General features: G+C 36.4%; 2 protein-coding genes across 3 annotated transcripts; both read left to right on the top strand.

Moving 5' to 3' along the window:
* The first annotated feature begins 17 nt into the window (after positions 1-17).
* Positions 18-6,930, top strand: pink1 (PTEN induced kinase 1). The gene is made up of 8 exons (XM_067445661.1): positions 18-479; positions 1,296-1,571; positions 1,713-1,816; positions 1,896-2,078; positions 3,408-3,571; positions 3,676-3,800; positions 4,359-4,589; positions 5,566-6,930. Exons 1-8 carry the CDS (start codon positions 123-125, stop codon positions 5,854-5,856), a joined length of 1,731 nt encoding a protein of 576 aa, XP_067301762.1. The 5' UTR covers positions 18-122; the 3' UTR covers positions 5,857-6,930.
* Positions 6,931-7,549: 619 nt separating this feature from the next.
* agmat (agmatinase (putative)) lies at positions 7,550-17,835 on the top strand. Of its 2 annotated transcripts, XM_067445658.1 has the most exons (8): positions 7,550-8,015; positions 14,464-14,666; positions 14,764-14,812; positions 14,901-15,096; positions 16,060-16,239; positions 16,643-16,727; positions 16,829-16,939; positions 17,457-17,835. In XM_067445658.1, the coding sequence occupies exons 1-7, from the start codon at positions 7,708-7,710 to the stop codon at positions 16,900-16,902; spliced, it is 1,095 nt and encodes a 364-aa protein (XP_067301759.1). In that variant the 5' UTR covers positions 7,550-7,707; the 3' UTR covers positions 16,903-16,939; positions 17,457-17,835. The 2 variants fall into 2 exon arrangements, with proteins under 2 accessions (XP_067301759.1, XP_067301758.1); XM_067445657.1 differs by having other exon boundaries at positions 7,551-8,015; positions 16,829-17,835.
* The last annotated feature ends 98 nt before the right edge of the window (positions 17,836-17,933 follow it).

Below are 17,933 nucleotides of genomic sequence, written 5' to 3'. Positions count from 1 at the left end.
ATTTGGTCACCGACCAATCAGCGTTACATAAACACTGTCCTTGACTAGTAATGTAAGGAGAAGTTAAAGGGTCCTTGTTGTTTTTCAGTCAAGGCGAAATTTAGTTCTTTATTCGGCTCAAAATGTCAGTGAAACATGCTCTTAGTCGGGGGTTGGAGCTGGGGAGGTCAGTCTTCCAGCTGGGTCTCTTTAAACCAGCCGGCCGTGTAGCAGCGAAGTTCCGCGGTGAGCGGCTGCGTGTGTCACGGCCGACCCGCACCGTCCAGCCGCAGACCTTCTTGCCTGGCCGGTACCGCTTCTTTCGTCTGTCTCTCAGCGGGCTGGCCGCCCAGCTCCAGTCCGGCACTTTTAGGAGAGTAATTGGGGGTGGTCCACCCAGGAACAGGGCTGTTTTCCTGGCTTTTGGGGTTGGTTTAGGGCTAATTGAACAGCAGCTGGAGGAGGACAGGACAAGCGTTGCTCTGTGTCAGGAGATACAGGTGACAATTCCATCCCATAATAAGAACACAACAATGACTACAGTATATGATGATGATGATGATACCTGACATTCCTGTAGAAAAATAGTCATGGGTTTTATTCGCAGGAAATGCATTAACTGATAAAAATCTTTGAATGCAATTGTGTAGTACATTTGTTATATTATTATTACATTTCATATTCCTTGCTACATGAATGAAAGTTTAAAATAATTAAACAAAAACAAAAAAACAGATTATTAAACTTAAACAGGTTATTACTATTAGTAATCCATAGTACCATAGTAAATACATTTTTGTTTACATGCCATTATTAGTAAATTTATCTGTTGCATCAGATTACTAGTTACTTATGGCACACACACACACACACACACACACACACACACACACACACACAACTTTTATTATATCTTGCTTCCTAATCTAGCTGTCTAATAAAAATACAATAATAATAACACAATAAAATACAGTGTTGACTCTTTGATGAGTTGCATTTGTTCCTCTTTTGTAAGTTGCTATGGCTAAATGTGTAAATTTGTAAACATACTACTACATTTTATTTAATCTTGTCAGTTTTGCAAATAAATTAGGCTTACACTTGCATGTGCAAATGCTATGAAGAGAGAATTATAAATGCAAATTACGTCTTATCAATTACATCTGCAATCCATTATAATTCGTCTGCAAGAGCATGCATTACTTAGGAATACAACTTATCCAATCATATTTATTTATTGTAATTGTGTTTCAACTGCAATTACATGTGTATATACATATTTATTTCAATATTTTTCATAATGTTTTTCATTGTAGGCCGTATTCAGAAAGAAGAAGTTCCAGAGCCCTCTGAAGCCCTTTACATCATCAGGGTACAAGTTGGAGGACTATGTCATTGGGAAACAGATCGGGAAAGGTTGCAACGCAGCCGTGTATGAGGCCGCGGCTCCGTTCGCAGCCCCTGCGGAGAGTGAGAAGTGTTCACTGGTGGAACTGAACCAGAAAGAAACAGAAGATGACAATAAGAAAGCAGGACCGTTCCCTGCTACACCCCGCTTTCCTTTAGCTATGAAAATGATGTGGAACATTGGGGTGAGAAATTACATTTTATAACTTTTGTACCATTTTGGAAAGGAGACATTATTTTGCATTTAATGCATATACATACTATATTCACGAATGTGTCAACAGCTTTTTCTATTATCATACTGAACATTTGATACTGTCCTGTAGGCTGGTTCATCAAGTGATGCCATCCTTCGCTCTATGTCTATGGAGTTGGTTCCTGCCTGCCCACAGGCCTTGACGAAAGAGCAAAGAGAGATTGCTTTGGATGGGTGAGTTCATATGTGACATCAGTACAACATGGCCTTAAAATACACTCAGTCATTGCCAGTGGCTTTGCTATTTTTACAGGCACTTTGGAACAGTGCCTAAACGGCTGACTGCTCATCCCAACGTGATCACAGTGTACCGGGCCTTCACTGCGGAGGTCCCGCTGCTGCCTGGAGCTCAGGAGGAGTACCCCGATGTCCTGCCTGCCAGACTCAATCCACTGGGTTTGGGCAGTAATCGGACATTGTTCCTGGTCATGAAGAAGTGAGGAAGCACTAATAATGAATTTTAATTTATTTATAATAAAATATATTTATTATAAAATAATGATAAATAGTTAATGTTATCAATGTTATATTTATTATATTATATTATAAATTATTATATTATTTTCATTTAAAAAATCAAACAAATTAATAATTCAATAAACAAAAAAACAAAACAAAAAACTGTTAAAGGCACAGTAAGATTTTTTATTTTATTTTATTAAAATATCTGAAAACCACCCTGTTATATAGTGTTATATATTTTGTTGACTTGTGTACTGACATTATACCAAATGTTACCAAAAATGTTTAAATCCAGAGAAATGAGTAATGTTAACCAGGACAACTATCAATGACATCACACCGCGTTTTGTAGAAACCATGGAAACACCATATGTTATACATATATACAACATATGATGTGTTTTATTAGAGAGCCGAGCAACTGTTTGAAGACATTCATCGACAGAAAACAAATCATTGTTTTATAGCTCATCACAGTTAGTCTTATTGTTTTAATCTCGTTTTCATGACTTACCGCAAGTGTCTTGTTTTGCCATGACTAATATCGATCCAGCTCACTGCAGTTTGCATCAAGTGTCTCATAGTACCCGCCAAGCGAACGCACAGAGAAGCATTATAATATAACTTTCAACACATACAAATGTATCTCATGTGATAAAACACCACACATAAGCATAAGCAGAAGTGCTCGTCTGTGGCATAATAAAAGCTCTGGGAAATCCCGGCGTCATCAAGCTATGCCTTTGTTTTTAAAAAGCGACTTCCAGTGGTGAAAAATTACACATTGTGAATAATTATATTTAGATATCATACAATTATTTTGAAAAATAATACAAAATAAAATAAATAATAAAACATTATAACATAAATAAACAATAGTATTAATACAAATAATAACAGTTATATTTTAATGAAAAAGTTAAAATATTATTAAGTGAGATCAAATTATTTGTGATAGTATAATAATTATTATATTTAAATAATAATACATTAATAAAATAAATAAAACAAGAATAATAATTTATGATAACTATTATATGTATTTATTATAGAATTTATAATAAGTTAATATAATTCAACAAGAATATTTATTATTATTATTGTATTTTTATTTTAAAAAATTGGGGGAGAACATGTGGATCTTTGTTTAAATTCCACAAAAAATGAAACAAAAAGCATCCAGTGATATACAAGCTGTTGCGGTTTTGTCATAGCGGATATAAACAGAGTTATTTTCTGATGACTGGTGGTGGTGGTCATTTTTTTAATCTGATAAGTCATGGTTGATGTGCCTATGCTGTAGTTACCCATGCACCCTGCGTCAGTACCTTGAGGTGTGTGTGCCAAACCGGACACAGGCCTCTCTCATGTTGCTGCAGCTGCTGGAAGGGGTGGACCACCTGTGCAGACAGGGCATCGCTCACAGAGACCTCAAATCGGACAATGTGCTCCTGGAATTTGACAGCAGTAAGACTCTCAAGACTTTGCAACCAGTTTTTATGCCAATATAGACATTATGCCTCCATTCGGAAAGTCAATCAGTCGTGCTGTAATGTGTTTTTATTTTAAAGCTGGGTGTCCCAGACTGGTGATCACTGACTTTGGGTGCTGTCTGGCAGAGGATCTGGGCCTCAAACTGCCCTTCAACAGCTGGTGGGTCAGCAGAGGGGGAAACTCCTGTCTGATGGCACCCGAGGTGAGAAACTTCACGAATGACTATAATTTATATATATATCGTCTCAACATTTATGGAATTCGGGTTTTATATATATATATATATATATATATATATATATATATATATATATATATATATATATTATATATATATATATGTGTGTGTGTGTGTGTGTGTGTGTGTGTAATTGTAATATATATATAATTGTTGAATTGTTTATAAAAGTAACTAATATTTTATAATTTTATGCATATATACTACTGTTCAAAAGTTTGGGTTCAGTAAGATTTTTTAATGTTTTTGAAAGAAGTCTCTAATGCTCACCATGACTGCATTTATTTGTTAAAAAAATACAGTAAGAACAAAATATTGTGAAAGATACCACACTTAATTATTTCCCAATAATTGATAGCCCATAGAATAATTGATCAGATACTATTCACAGTGTACCATGTATTAAATTCAGAACATTAATTTAATACTTGAGCTGGTTACCTTTTGGCCTATATCAGGTGTACTGGACATTATATATTAATCAAATGAAGTATATTTCTGCTAACTTTACTTATCTTGTAGGTGGCAACAGCAGTCCCAGGTCCAGGAGTGACGATTGATTACAGTAAAGCAGATGCCTGGGCCGTAGGAGCGATCGCCTATGAGCTCTCCGGTCAGCCTAACCCCTTCTACAGCTCACAGGGATTGGAGAGTCGAAGTTATCAGGAAAAACAACTCCCTCCACTTCCTGCCGCTGTACCTGCCGATGTACAGCTAGTAGTGAAGCTCCTGCTACGCAGAAACACTCGCAAGGTATAATCACCAAGTCACCAATTGAACCAACTGTACCTCATATACTGGCAAATGCAATTGGAATAAATAAATGGGGGGAGGGGGATTTTTAGATTTCAGAGGGGTAACATACATACATACAATATTTATTATATGTGTAACACTTTACAATAAGGTTCATTAGTTACCTGCATTAGTTAACATGAACTAATAATGAGCTGCACTTATAAAGCATTTATGTATCTTTGTTAATGTTAATACCAACATTTAATAATACATTATTAAAATCTTGTTAACATTAGTTATTGCACTGTGAAATAACATGAACAAATCATGAATAACTGTATTTTTATTTACTAACGTTAACAAAGATTAACAGATACAGGAACAAATGTACTGCTCATGGTTAGTTCATCTCAGTTCATACATTAACTAATGTTAACTAATGAAACCTTATTGTAACGTGTTACTATTAAATGTGTGTGTGTGTGTGTGTGTGTGTGTGTGTGTGTGTGTGTGTGTGTGTTGGTAAGATTTTTTTAATGTTTTTAAAATTAGTCTCTTCTGCTTAACAAGGCTGCATTTATTTAAATATGATATAAAATAAACAGTAATATTGTGTATTATTACAATTTTAAAGAACTATTTTCTGTTTAAAGAATTTATTTCTGTGATGGAAAGCTGAATTTTTAGCATCATTACTCCAGTCTTCAGTGTCACATGATCCTTCAGAGATCATTTTGATGTGATGATCATAAACCTTATTTATGCATATGTAATTATTTTATAAACAATTACATATTTTTGTGAAATGTTAATGTGTGTATTTTATGAGAATATACACTGCATTATTTGACTCTATCAATATTGGTCATAAAATGGTACTTTAAAATCTTTTTAGAAACTTCAGACTTGACTAAGAACTCTGACGGATAAACCCGGTTATTAACTGATTTCTTTACGTGTATTTAATCGTTTCTTCTTTGCTCGTTTCCAGCGGCCCAGTGCACGTGTGGCCGCTAACATGCTTCACATCAGCCTGTGGGGCAAGCGTGTCTTGGCCAGCTTGGATCGAGCCAGAATGGATAAAATGATCGACTGGCTGCTGTGTCAGTCTGCTGTGGTGCTTCTCAAGGGTCGTGGGCTCAGTGGAAGCTCAGTGGAAGATGAACTCCAGAGATCTTTCCTCGCCAACATAGACCTGGAGGACGTCCGCACCGCAGTCAGCTTCCTCGTGTATGGACAAGAGCAGTGGCAATCTCTGCTCATGCACTACCCTGAACCATAGTGTGTGTGTGTGTGTGTGTTTACTGTAGAAACAAGCACAGCTGATTATCAAGTGAGTGATCTCTTTTTTTCAGGCTGTTCCTTTTATTTCTTTCTTTAGACTGTAAAAGCACTTTTTTAGGTCTATCACTGACATATTTTGAAATTGACAATTTATGCATTTGCATTTTTTAATATATATAAGAATGCTTTTTTTTTTTAGCATTTTAGCAAATTAGAACACTTTAGAAAAACCATATCAGCATAATAACCACGTTGAGTGGATATATTCAGTTCAAACCAGATACAAACTCATGCATAATTAATAATGCATTATCATACACAGTATACAGAATATCGCATCTGAAAAATATAGGCAAATAAATGCTGAATACATGTCAAATTGATGCATTTCTGACAGGATATTCAATGTGAATTTGATTTAATCCTTGATGGTGATGCATCATGAAACTGGTGTTTACCAGAATGGAGATGATTGGAGAGGTTGGAAAAAATGGTTGGGATTCGTATTGTCATTTGAAAAGGAAAGGCATTTCAGAGGTGGAGCAAATTATTATATGTTGATAAGCTAACTATGACCATCTTTGAAATATAGTTCAGATTAATTAAACCAGGCAGTGTGCATTAAAAGTAAGCCAAGTGTCTTTTGAATGCATGTTGACTGGAAAGGAAGCCAAAAAGAAGAATTGTAATATTATTGAAATATGTACTCTTGTATTTTGCAATGTGGTAATTAAACAATTTGGAGATTAGTTATATTTGATGGGTTTTCAATACACACACTGCATGTGTACATACATTGAAGTATATTACCATTGTAATGTTTGCATTACTTTTGGATAAAATAGCAAATGCACAGTTCTGGGTAGATTACTTACAAATTGTAGTCTGTTACTGATTCCAAATTACGTGACAAAAATTGTACAGTAGTTAGTAATGTAATCCATTACAGTACACATTTAAGGTAATATAATCTGATTACTTTTAGATTCCTTTTGACTCATTATCACATTATATTGAATTGGATAATATTGTACCGTTCTGATAAAAAAAAAAAAAGAGAGAGAAAAATTCATTCTTTGTATTCAGCAACATGAAGTGTATTAAATATTAATTAATGTGTTCGTCAGGAGTTGATTAGATTTACAATGCTGAGAAAATATTCCTTAAAAATGAAATGGTTTCTGTAAATCCAGTGGTCAAATGCTTTGTGTGGACTCTCAATCTTTTCATGAATATAACCACGTGACTAGTGGCTGGTCTGTCAATAATTATACAAAACTAGAAGACTTTCTGAATGCAAGTTATATTCTTTTTTTTTAAAGGAAAAAATTGCAAATGAAAAATTATTTATCAGAATTAATCCAAAAAAATGACTTGCTGCCATTGTGTGAATAATGTGTAATTATGTAGTCAATGAAAAAGTAACTGTAGTCTGATTGCAAGTATTTTAAAATGTAATATTCTAACTACAAGCACCTAATGTTTTTATTCGGTTACATAATCAGAGCTAACAGTGCAAATGCACTACCCAAGAAGCATGGGACATGCTTCACTCCCCATAATGAAGTATGCATAGCATGATGCGTTGCAATGCTTAGGCTACAACATATTGCATTCTTAGTAGGAGTTAGTATGGCAGTTTATAAATGCCACAAGCTCACAACACACACACACAGCCCAGCCCCTTATCACGCCAGGGCTAAAGTTCATTCTGATTCCCCTGAACTAACTGACCGATAAAACTGGGCATTTACATTATTTGCAAAACCTTTACATTCAAACGGACTAATAATCTCAACTGTTTGCTTTGACAATTTCTGCAGGAGTTCGTTGCGTGCGACGCTTAAACATGTTTTCTTGCATCAGAATTGCTAATAAAACTCGAGTAGTCTTTGGTGGATCTCAAGTTTTTAAAACGTGTGCTTCTCAGATAGTCGTGAAATGGGGAAACGTGGCCGGGAATAATACCACTGTGTCTAGCACGCGGCGAATGTCCTCGAAAGGTTTCAATGTCCCACCGAGCGCGGAGTTTGTGGCGAGAGTCAGCGGAATCGCGACTATGTTCAAACTACCGTTTCAGAAAACAGCGGACGGACTGGACGCGGCGTTTGTCGGTGTTCCTATTGACACCGGAACATCCAACCGTCCCGGAGCAAGGTAATGTACATTAATGTATGATCCACAGTAGTGTTGCAAAAATCATTGTGACACTTTTGTTGTATGTTTATTAATTTTATAGTGAACACACACACACACCGATCAGACATAACATTACGATCACCTTCTAATATTGTGTTGGTCCCCCTTTTGCTGCCAATACAGCCCTGAACTGTCGAGGCATGGACTCCACTAGACCCGGTATCTGGCATCAAGATGTTAGCAGCAGATCCTTTTAGTCCTGTAAGTTGCGAGATGGGGCGGATCGGAAATTGGCGATTTGTTCAGCACATCTCACTGATGCTCAACTGGATTGAGATCTGGGGAATTTAAAGGCCAAGTCAACACCTCAAACTCATTATTGTGGTCCACAAACCTGGACCATTTTTGCTTGTGTCAGGGCACATTATCCTGCTGAAGGAGGCCACAGCCACCAGGGAATACTGTTTCCATGAAAGGGTGCACATGGTCTGCAACAATAAAGTTTATGGTACGTGTCAAAATAACATGGATGGCAGGACCCAAGGTTTCCCAGCAGAACATTGCCCAAAGCATCACACTGCCTCCGCTGGCTTGCCTTCTTCCCATAGTGCATCCTGGTGCCATGTGTTCCCTAGGTAAACAACACACACGCACCCGGCCATCCATGTGATGTAAAAGAAAAAGAGATTCATCAGACCAGGCCACCTCCTTGCTCCATGGTCTAGTTCTGATGCTCACATTTCCACTGTTGGCGCTTTCAGTGGTGACACCTGAGTCATCCTGACTGGTCTGTGGCTAAGCACGCAAACAAACTGCATATCCTGACACCTTTCTATCAGTACCAGCATAAACTTCTTGAGCAATTTTAGTCATAGCATGTCTATTTGATCGGACCACACGGGTCAGCCTTCCTTCCCCATGTCACCACGTGCCTCAGTGAGCCTTGGCCAGCCGTGAGCCTGTCACAGGTTTACCACTGTTCCTTCCTTAGACTACTGTACTTTTGATAGATACTGACCACTGCAGACCGGGAACACCCCACAAGAGCGGCAGTTTCGGACCCAGTCGTCTAGCCATTACAATTCGGCCCTTTCACTCAAATCCTTACGCTTGCCATTTTTCCTGCTTCTAACACATCAACTTTGAAGACAAAATGTTCACTTGCTGCCTAATATATCCCACCTAACAGGTGCCGAGATGAATCTGGTTATAATGTTACGCCTGATCAGTGTGTATAGTGCTTGGTAATATCTGATTATATGTAATCTGGATTACGTAATCAGATTCCAAAAATTAAGTACTTGTAATTAGATTAAATTACATTTTACTGAACATAAATACTGGTAAATAGACCAGTTATATTGATCACGTTATTCTTTTAATAGCAGTTATTCGTAATTCATCTATACGTAGAATCAATGGTTTATGAAATTCTTTGCTATATTTGAAATTTCTGTTAGGTTAGGTCAATAATAAAATGTTCATATATATATATATATATATATATATATATATATATATATATATATATATATATATATATATATATATATATATATACAGTCCCCTCCAAAAGTATATATATATATATATATATATATATATATATATATATATATATATATGGGTCAATGACGAATAAGGTTTTTAAAAATGTAAAAAAATATAATGGAGATCTAATTAATCTTAAAATCATTTTTTTGTTTAACTAAGTGTTAACAATGAAATTATGTGGTTTTTACAATCAATTAACACTGCTTTTGACATTTTTTACAAGATGTAAAAAATCTGACACTAAAAAAGTCATTCGGTTTAACCATGAATATATTTTAAATAATTCATTAGCAGATAATTATTCATGAACAAACCTGATTTGACATTGATGTTGAGATAGTATATAGTGTGTAATACAGAAGAAATATAAAATAACATTATCACTGGTCTCATAAATATACATTTTTATTCAACCACTCTAAACCCACCAACCTATTCAAGTAAAACATTGCACAGGGAAAGGAGAAAAGGGCAAATGTAGGGGAAAAAGCCTAATCTGCTTTATATTTGTATTATTGTAGTTCCTTTTAGTTATTAAAAACAAAATTATTCAATTTAAATATTTACTTTATTGGTTTTACCGAATGACCAAGGCTGGTTTTACCGAATGACTATGTCTGCTACCCTTGATATTATGACTAAATAAGACAATACACAGACACAAATATCAACAAAAGAACATTTTATTGGTAACATTCAATTGTTATTGGAACAAACATATTTAAGAAAAACTCATATTGTAATGATATTAGTAATTAAAACACATAAATGTTTAATTGTACATGGAACAAGTGTCTAAATGGTTAAACGATGAGCTGCTATACATTCATGAAAGCAACAAAAGAAAATTTTATTGTTAACATTTAATTGTTATTGGAACAAACATATTTAAATAAAACTCATATTGTAATGATATAAGTAATTAAAACACTTAAATGTTTAATTGTACACAGAACAAGTGTTTAAATTGTTAAACGATGAGCTGCTATACATTGATGAAAGTCATCCAGTCTCTGGAACAATCTTGAGGACCGTGAATTTAGAGGTTCTGGCTCACTAATTTTTGCATGCACATTTTTAAAGTAAAATATCTTGTCTGGTTTGGCTGGCCAGATAAGATATTTCTCTCCCCTGACTGCTGCATGCAGTTGATTTCAATCTCATCTTCAGTCACCTCGAGGACCTGGCCTACAAAATGATGGGCAAAACTGGCTAGGATGTTCTGAGTGGTTGCTAGGGAGTTGTTAGGGTGTTCTAGGTGGTTGCTATGATGTTGCTAGGAGGTTGGTAGTTATCACTGATAGTTACTATGGAGTTTTTATAGAGTTCTTACCATGATTTTGCACTTAGCTAATCACTATTAGCATGTAGTTATTAATTTGTTAGCATGTGTAGCATGATGGAGCTCCTGTTTGCTAGCATGAGTCAAAAGGACCAAAGCCTATGTCTATACAATGTTAGAATCAGAGATATAGGTCTTGCTAAATGGTTGCTAGGGTACTCTGTTTGGTTGCTAGGAAGTGGCTTGGCAGCTGTCAATGATGATAGGCTGCTTGTCAGTATGAATGATATAAAGCAACCACAATGCTTCTATGACATTCAGATTCAAAGATATTCCTTGTTGGGTTTGGGTTGCTAGGGCGTGGCTAGGAACTGTTGAAGTTGATTGATGATTAGCTGTTTGCTCCCCCAAGTTAAACGAGCCAACCCTCATGTTTTTATGACACTTCTATCCAAAGATGTCCCTTTTGATCTCTTTGATCAGTCTATGGGATCAGTTGCTAGGGTGCTCTAAATGGTTGCTATGGTATAATATAATAGTAATAATAATATAAATAATAAAAACTAATTATACCTCTCTCTTCTTTTGGAGAGTAGCTCTTCTTTTTTAACAGGATCAGCATTGATCCTTTCCCAATAGCGAGCCGCTTTTACCTTATTTGATAAAGGCACCTGCAAAGGTAAAATTCAGTAAAAAATTATGTAAAAATATCCTCTGGACATTTCCTATTAATAAAATGTTGTATTTATTAATTCCAGATATGTACAAATATGATCAACATGCATTGCAGTCATTCGGTACAACCAGTAGGTCATTCGGTATAACCAGAATTTTGGTATTACCGAATGACAATTTTGGTTATACCGAATGACAAAATATACAAACAGTGCTAACAGGCTGATATCTCTCTAGCTAGCTAAACATCTTGCTATCTAGCTAGCAAAAGGACAATCAAACATTTTATATTCAGTACAAGTTTTTAAAATATTACAACATTTTCTATGTTTTATAGTGGTTGTACCGAATGACCTGATATTTCGGGACATGCGTATGAGCAAGTGGAAACATGATTTTTTCAAATAGTTAAGGGAGAGTTACTTACTTTGCTTCACAACTGTGTGGTCCTTTGCAGGTGTCTGAATGATGTCAGATCCTGTCACATGATATTGACAGCATGACTTGATCCAAAATGGTGCCTTTATACTGGTTACTCCGAATGACATCAATGAAATTCATTTTTCCGGACATTCTTTCTCATAACAAAGCGATGACTTCTCCACATAATTTCAATACCATTTTGCACTATGTTGATATATGATGATATAAAATCATGCCAGAATAAAAAATATATAATTTTATTACATTTTAAGATATTTTAATCACAAATGAAATGGCTGTATTGGCCTTTGGACGGTTAAACCGAATGACATTTTGACACTTCAAAGTCGTTAAAATACCGTTATATGTAGGAAGATATAATTAAAACATTTTGGATTCAATAAAAGAGATCAAGTTGTACTATCTTACATACTTTGGCTGTCATATCTTTATTTTTTATTATAATTAAGGCCTTTGGACACAAAAATGACACGTCACGTCATTGACCCATATATATATATATATACAGTCCCCTCCAAAAGTATTGGAACAGTGAGGACTATTCCTTTATTTTTTCTGTTATTTTTTCTGTAGACTGAAAACATTTGGGTTTGACATCAAACAATTTATATGAGACAAAAGATCAACATTTCAGCTTTTATTTCCAGGTATTTACATCTGGATCTGATACACAACTTAGAAGATATAACCTTTTGTTTGAACCCACCCATTTCTCATGTGACCAAAAGTATTGGAACAGATTAACTTAAAATAGATTAAAGTGAATAAGACTTAATATTTAGTTGAAAATCCTTTGCTTGCAATAACTGCATCAAGCCTATGACCCATTGACTTCACCAAACTTTTGCATTCTTCTTTTGTAATGCTTTGCCAGGCTTCCACTGCAGCCTCTTTCAGTTGTTGTTTGTTTTGGGGGGTTACTTCCTTCAGTCTCTTTTTTAGCAGGTAAAATGCATGCTCTATAGGGTTTAAGTCTGGAGATTGACTTGGCCAGTCTAAAACCTTCCACTTTTTGCCCCTGATGAACTCCTTTGTTGCTTTGGCACTGTGTTTTGGGTCATTATCTTGCTGCATGATGAAGGATCTCCCAATCAGTTTGGTTGCATTTTTCTGTAAATTGGCAGACAAAATTTTTCTGTACACTTCAGAGTTCATTTTGCTGCTGCCATCATGTGTTACATCATCAATGAAGATCAATGAGCCCGTCCCAGAAGAAGCCATGCAAGCCCAAGCCATGACATTACCTCCACTGTGTTTCACAGATGAGCTTGTATGTTTGGGGTCATAAGCAGATCCTTTTTTTCTCCAAACTTTAGCCTTTCCATTACTTTGGTAGAGGTTAATCTTTGTCTCATCAGTCCATAAAACTTTGCCCCAGAATGTTTGAGGCTTGTCTCTGTAGATTTTGGCAAATTCCAGCCTGGCCTTCTTATTCTTCTTGCTAATGAGATGTTTGCATCTTCTGGTGTAGCCTCTGTACTTTTGTTCATGAAGTCTTCTGCGGACAGTAGACTGTGATACCTTCACTCCTGCCCTCTTGAGGTTGTTGCTGATGTCACTAACAGTTGTTTTAGGGTCTTTCTTTACAGCTCTCACAAGCTGTAAGTTTTTCTTGGTCTACCCATTCGAGGTCTGTTACTTAGTACACCAGTGGTTTCTTTCTTCTTCAGGACATTCCAAATGGTTGTACTTGCTATGGTCAATGTTTGTGCAATGGCTCTGATTGATTTTCCATCTTCTCTCAGCTTCACAATTGCTTGTTTTGCACCCATAGACAGCTATGTTGGTTACACGTCTAACTATAAATGAAGTCTGCACAGGCAAAACCCAAATCTGAAACTGAGTGCAGACATTTAGTGCTATTTATTGTTTGAATAATCAATGTAATAGGACACACCAGGGCAACAAAACACACCTGTCAGTCACATGTTCCAATACTTTTGGTCACATGAGAAATGGGTGGGTTCAAACAAAAGGTTATATCTTCTAAGTTGTGTATCAGCTCCAGATGTAAATGCCTGGAAATAAAAGCTGAAAGATTGATCTTTTGTCTCATATAAATTGTTTGATGTCAAACCCAAATGTTTTCAGTCTACAGAAAAAATAAAGGAATAGTCCTCACTGTTCCAATACTTTTGGAGGGGACTGTATATATATATATATATATGTATATATATTACACACACACACACACACACACACACACACACACACACACACACACACACAAGTACTGTTTATATTACAAGCTGTAAAATCATCCATGTGAAAATATTATTTAATGTGTGAAAATATCATTTAAAATTATTTTATACAAAAAATGCTAGCTATGAAAGTAGTTATTCTATTTTATTCAAAAATGTTTAAAATAGTCTTTCCACCATAGAATTCCATTAAACATAATACCTTATTTGGGATGTGGTGTAAATGTTCCTTTTTTCCATTTCTATAAGCCTAATATCCACTACAGTGAGCAAAAATGAATGGCTGAGTCTCTTTTACTCTGTACAGATTTGGTCCGAGGCACATCAGGGCAGAATCTGCTATGATAAGGGCATACAATGGCTGGACGAGAGCGGCCCCGTACGAATCAATAAGAGTGGCAGATATCGGTGACATTAACGTCAATCTTTTTGACCTGAAGGACACGTGCAAAAAAATACGTGAGGCTTACCGTGAAATTGTGGCAACGGGCTGCATCCCACTTACTCTGGGTGAGAGAACCGTTTCAATATGCAGGGATACACAGATCAGTTTTGCATCCTCTCTAATTATGTGACTTTTCCTTTTCAATTTGTCTTGGATTCCCAGGAGGTGATCATACAATTGCATACCCGATTCTTCAGGCAGTGGCTGAGAGGTTGGTGGTGCACGTTCTGCAGGCCTACCTCCAAGATTACAATACAAATTTACATCTATTCTGAAATATTGTTATTTCTGCTGTTCAGACATGGTCCAGTGGGCCTAGTACATGTGGATGCCCATGCGGACACCAGTGACATGATTCTGGGTGAGAAGATTGGCCACGGGACCCCTTTCAGGCGCTGTGTGGATGAGGGTCTCCTCGACTGCAAGAGGGTCGTCCAAATCGGGCTTAGAGGGTCAGGTTATTCTCCAGATAATTATGAGTGGAGCCGAGCACAGGTATCAGGCTTTTATATACATATGTATATAAAATTAAGTGATTTAGGTTTTATATATATATATATATTTATTTTTTATTTATTTATAATGCACTTATTTATAATTTTGAGCGTGGCATGGTTGTTGGTGCCAGACGGGCTGGTCTGAGTATTTCACAATCTGCTCAGTTACTGGGATTTTCACCCACAACTATTTCTAGGGTTTACAAAGAATGCTGTGAAAAGGGAAAAAAATCAAGTATGCAGCAGTCCTGTGGGCGAAAATGCCTTGTTGATGCTAGAGGTCAGAGGTGAATGGGCTGACTGATTCAAGCTGATAGAAGAGCAACTTTGACTGAAATAACCACTCGTTACAACCGAGGTATGCAGCAAAGCATTTGTGAAGCCACAACACACACAACCTTGAGGCAGATGGGCTACAACAGCAGAAGACCCCACCGGGTACCACTCATCTCCACTACAAAAGGGGAAGAAGATGCTACAACTTGCACACGCTCACAAAAATTAGACAGTTGAAGACTGGGAAAATGTTGCCTGGTCTGATGAGTCTCGATTTCTGTTGAGACATTCAGATGGTAGAGTTAGAACTGGGCATAAACAGAATGAGAACATGGATCCATCATGCCTTGTAACCACTGTGAAGGCTGGTAGTGGTGGTGTAATGGTGTGGGGGATTTTCTTGGCACACTTTAGGCCCCCCTTAGAGCATTGTTTCTGACCATGTCCATCCCTTTATTATCACCATGTACCCATCCTCTGATGGCTACTTCCAGCAGTATCATGCACCATGTCACAAAGCTTGAATCATTTCAAATTGGTTTCTTGAACATGACAATGAGTTCACTGTACTAAAATGGCCCCCACAGTCACCAGATCTCAACCCAATAGAGCATCTTTGGGATGTGGTGGAAGCGGAGCTTCTTTCATACATTTTAATTTGTATGGACTTTTTTGCTCTTTCCAGGGTTTCCGTGTAGTCGAGGCTGTGGAGTGCTGGCACAAATCTCTTGTCCCACTCATGGAGGAGGTTCGCTCACAGATGGGAACCGGACCTGTCTACCTCAGCTTTGACATAGACAGTCTGGACCCTGCATTCGCTCCCGGGACAGGAACGCCAGAGATTGCGGGTCTCACACCCATTCAGGTATGTTATGCCTGTCCAGATCGATCAGAGACGCTCAATCCTGCACCTGGAGATCTGTAACTAATCTAGCTTCCTTTAGCCAGCTAAAGAAGAAGGTTTTTGGGTTCACTTGATGACAAATCAAACATAGAAATATGACTTAAAGAATGTACAATACAAGTATTTGCTCTGCTGGATGAATCTGCTGTGCATCTGAGGGAAACATTTTCAACATACTGTACTATAATTTGGGACAGCCTGAATTGACACGCTATATAGTATTGGTAAAGTGCGATTGGGATGTAGCCAGGATCCCACACTCAGGTTTGAGCAGTTCTTAGACTTTGCTCATCATAGTTTAATATTAACCATAGGTTACTGTAGGTTTGCTCAAAGAATAATGTATTTTGAAATGTGCTTTCAGGGTCTGGAAATCATCCGAGGTTGTCGAGGTCTTAATCTTGTCGGTTGTGATTTGGTTGAGGTTTCTCCACCTTATGACACCACAGGTACTGTATTACATTGGGTAAATAAGTCATTTAACAATAATGCAGAATGTTTTCATTTCTCATACTGTTTGGTCTAATTCTGGGAATGTTTTTTTCTGTAGGAAACACTGCTTTGACTGGTGCCAACCTCCTTTTTGAGATGATGTGTGTCCTTCCAAAAGTCAAATACTATTGATTGCTTTATTTTTCTAAGATGTTCGTGAAATGTCCAGGTAATTGCAACGTGATTTTATCAAATGTACATGATTTATGTACAAAATTGGTAGTTACAATTTTTTTGCAACAAATACATTTATTTGGTGTAGCAAAACTATCACACTTTATGATAATAATAACCATTGATGTTTAGGGATTTTTGGCAGGGGAATTAAATAAAAACAATTCACCAAATTATGGAAATAATACATATTTATTTGATATATTTTTTAACCCATTTTTGAATAGATTAATAAATAACATGAATTATATAGTAACATGATACAGTGTCAATGTTTTACACAACAGATATGAAATATTTATTTTTAGTCATACAGAGTTAATAAGCCATGAAAATTTGGCATGATTAATGCTGACTATCTTAAATTTAAGATATTTACCAGTGCATCGCAAAACATATATAATTAAAATGCTAATATAGTACAATGGCACCAATACCGCATTATTAATTATGAAGTATAATGAATGTTCATTGAACACCATATGAATAAAGTCATATTATTCCTCACTCAGAACGTGTCAGTAATGGAAGACTTCGAACAGGAGTGGATTTGACACACCCACACCTTTCTGTGCGTATGTGATAGATAATAAAAACACATTACCACTAAATCCTGCTAACAAAACCAAACATCCCAACATAAAGGAGCCATGCGGCCCTCCGCAGAAAACATGAAATGCATAGTACAAAATACTTCAGATCAAGTATGTATTATTATTTCTTCTCCACATACTGATGAGCATATGTTTTGCATGCCACAGCACATTTTTAATGAAAGAACACAACTGGCACTATTAGACATTCTTAAGGCTTCCCCTGCTCATTTGTTAGCTGCACTATATAGCTGAATGTGACTTGTAAAGGTCAATAAAGAGCTTTTTTTACACTGTCCATCTGGCTAGAACATCTCAAATCTTTCTTATATTTTAGAGACACAAACCCATATGATATCTTTACTTACACATTTAATATAATCATGTAACTATTTA

This window comes from Pseudorasbora parva, chromosome 6 (assembly GCF_024679245.1).
Source record: "Pseudorasbora parva isolate DD20220531a chromosome 6, ASM2467924v1, whole genome shotgun sequence".
In the NCBI taxonomy this organism is placed as follows: domain Eukaryota; kingdom Metazoa; phylum Chordata; class Actinopteri; order Cypriniformes; family Gobionidae; genus Pseudorasbora; species Pseudorasbora parva.
Note: the sequence above shows the minus strand (reverse complement) of the source record. Positions and strands in the feature narration are given on the sequence as shown.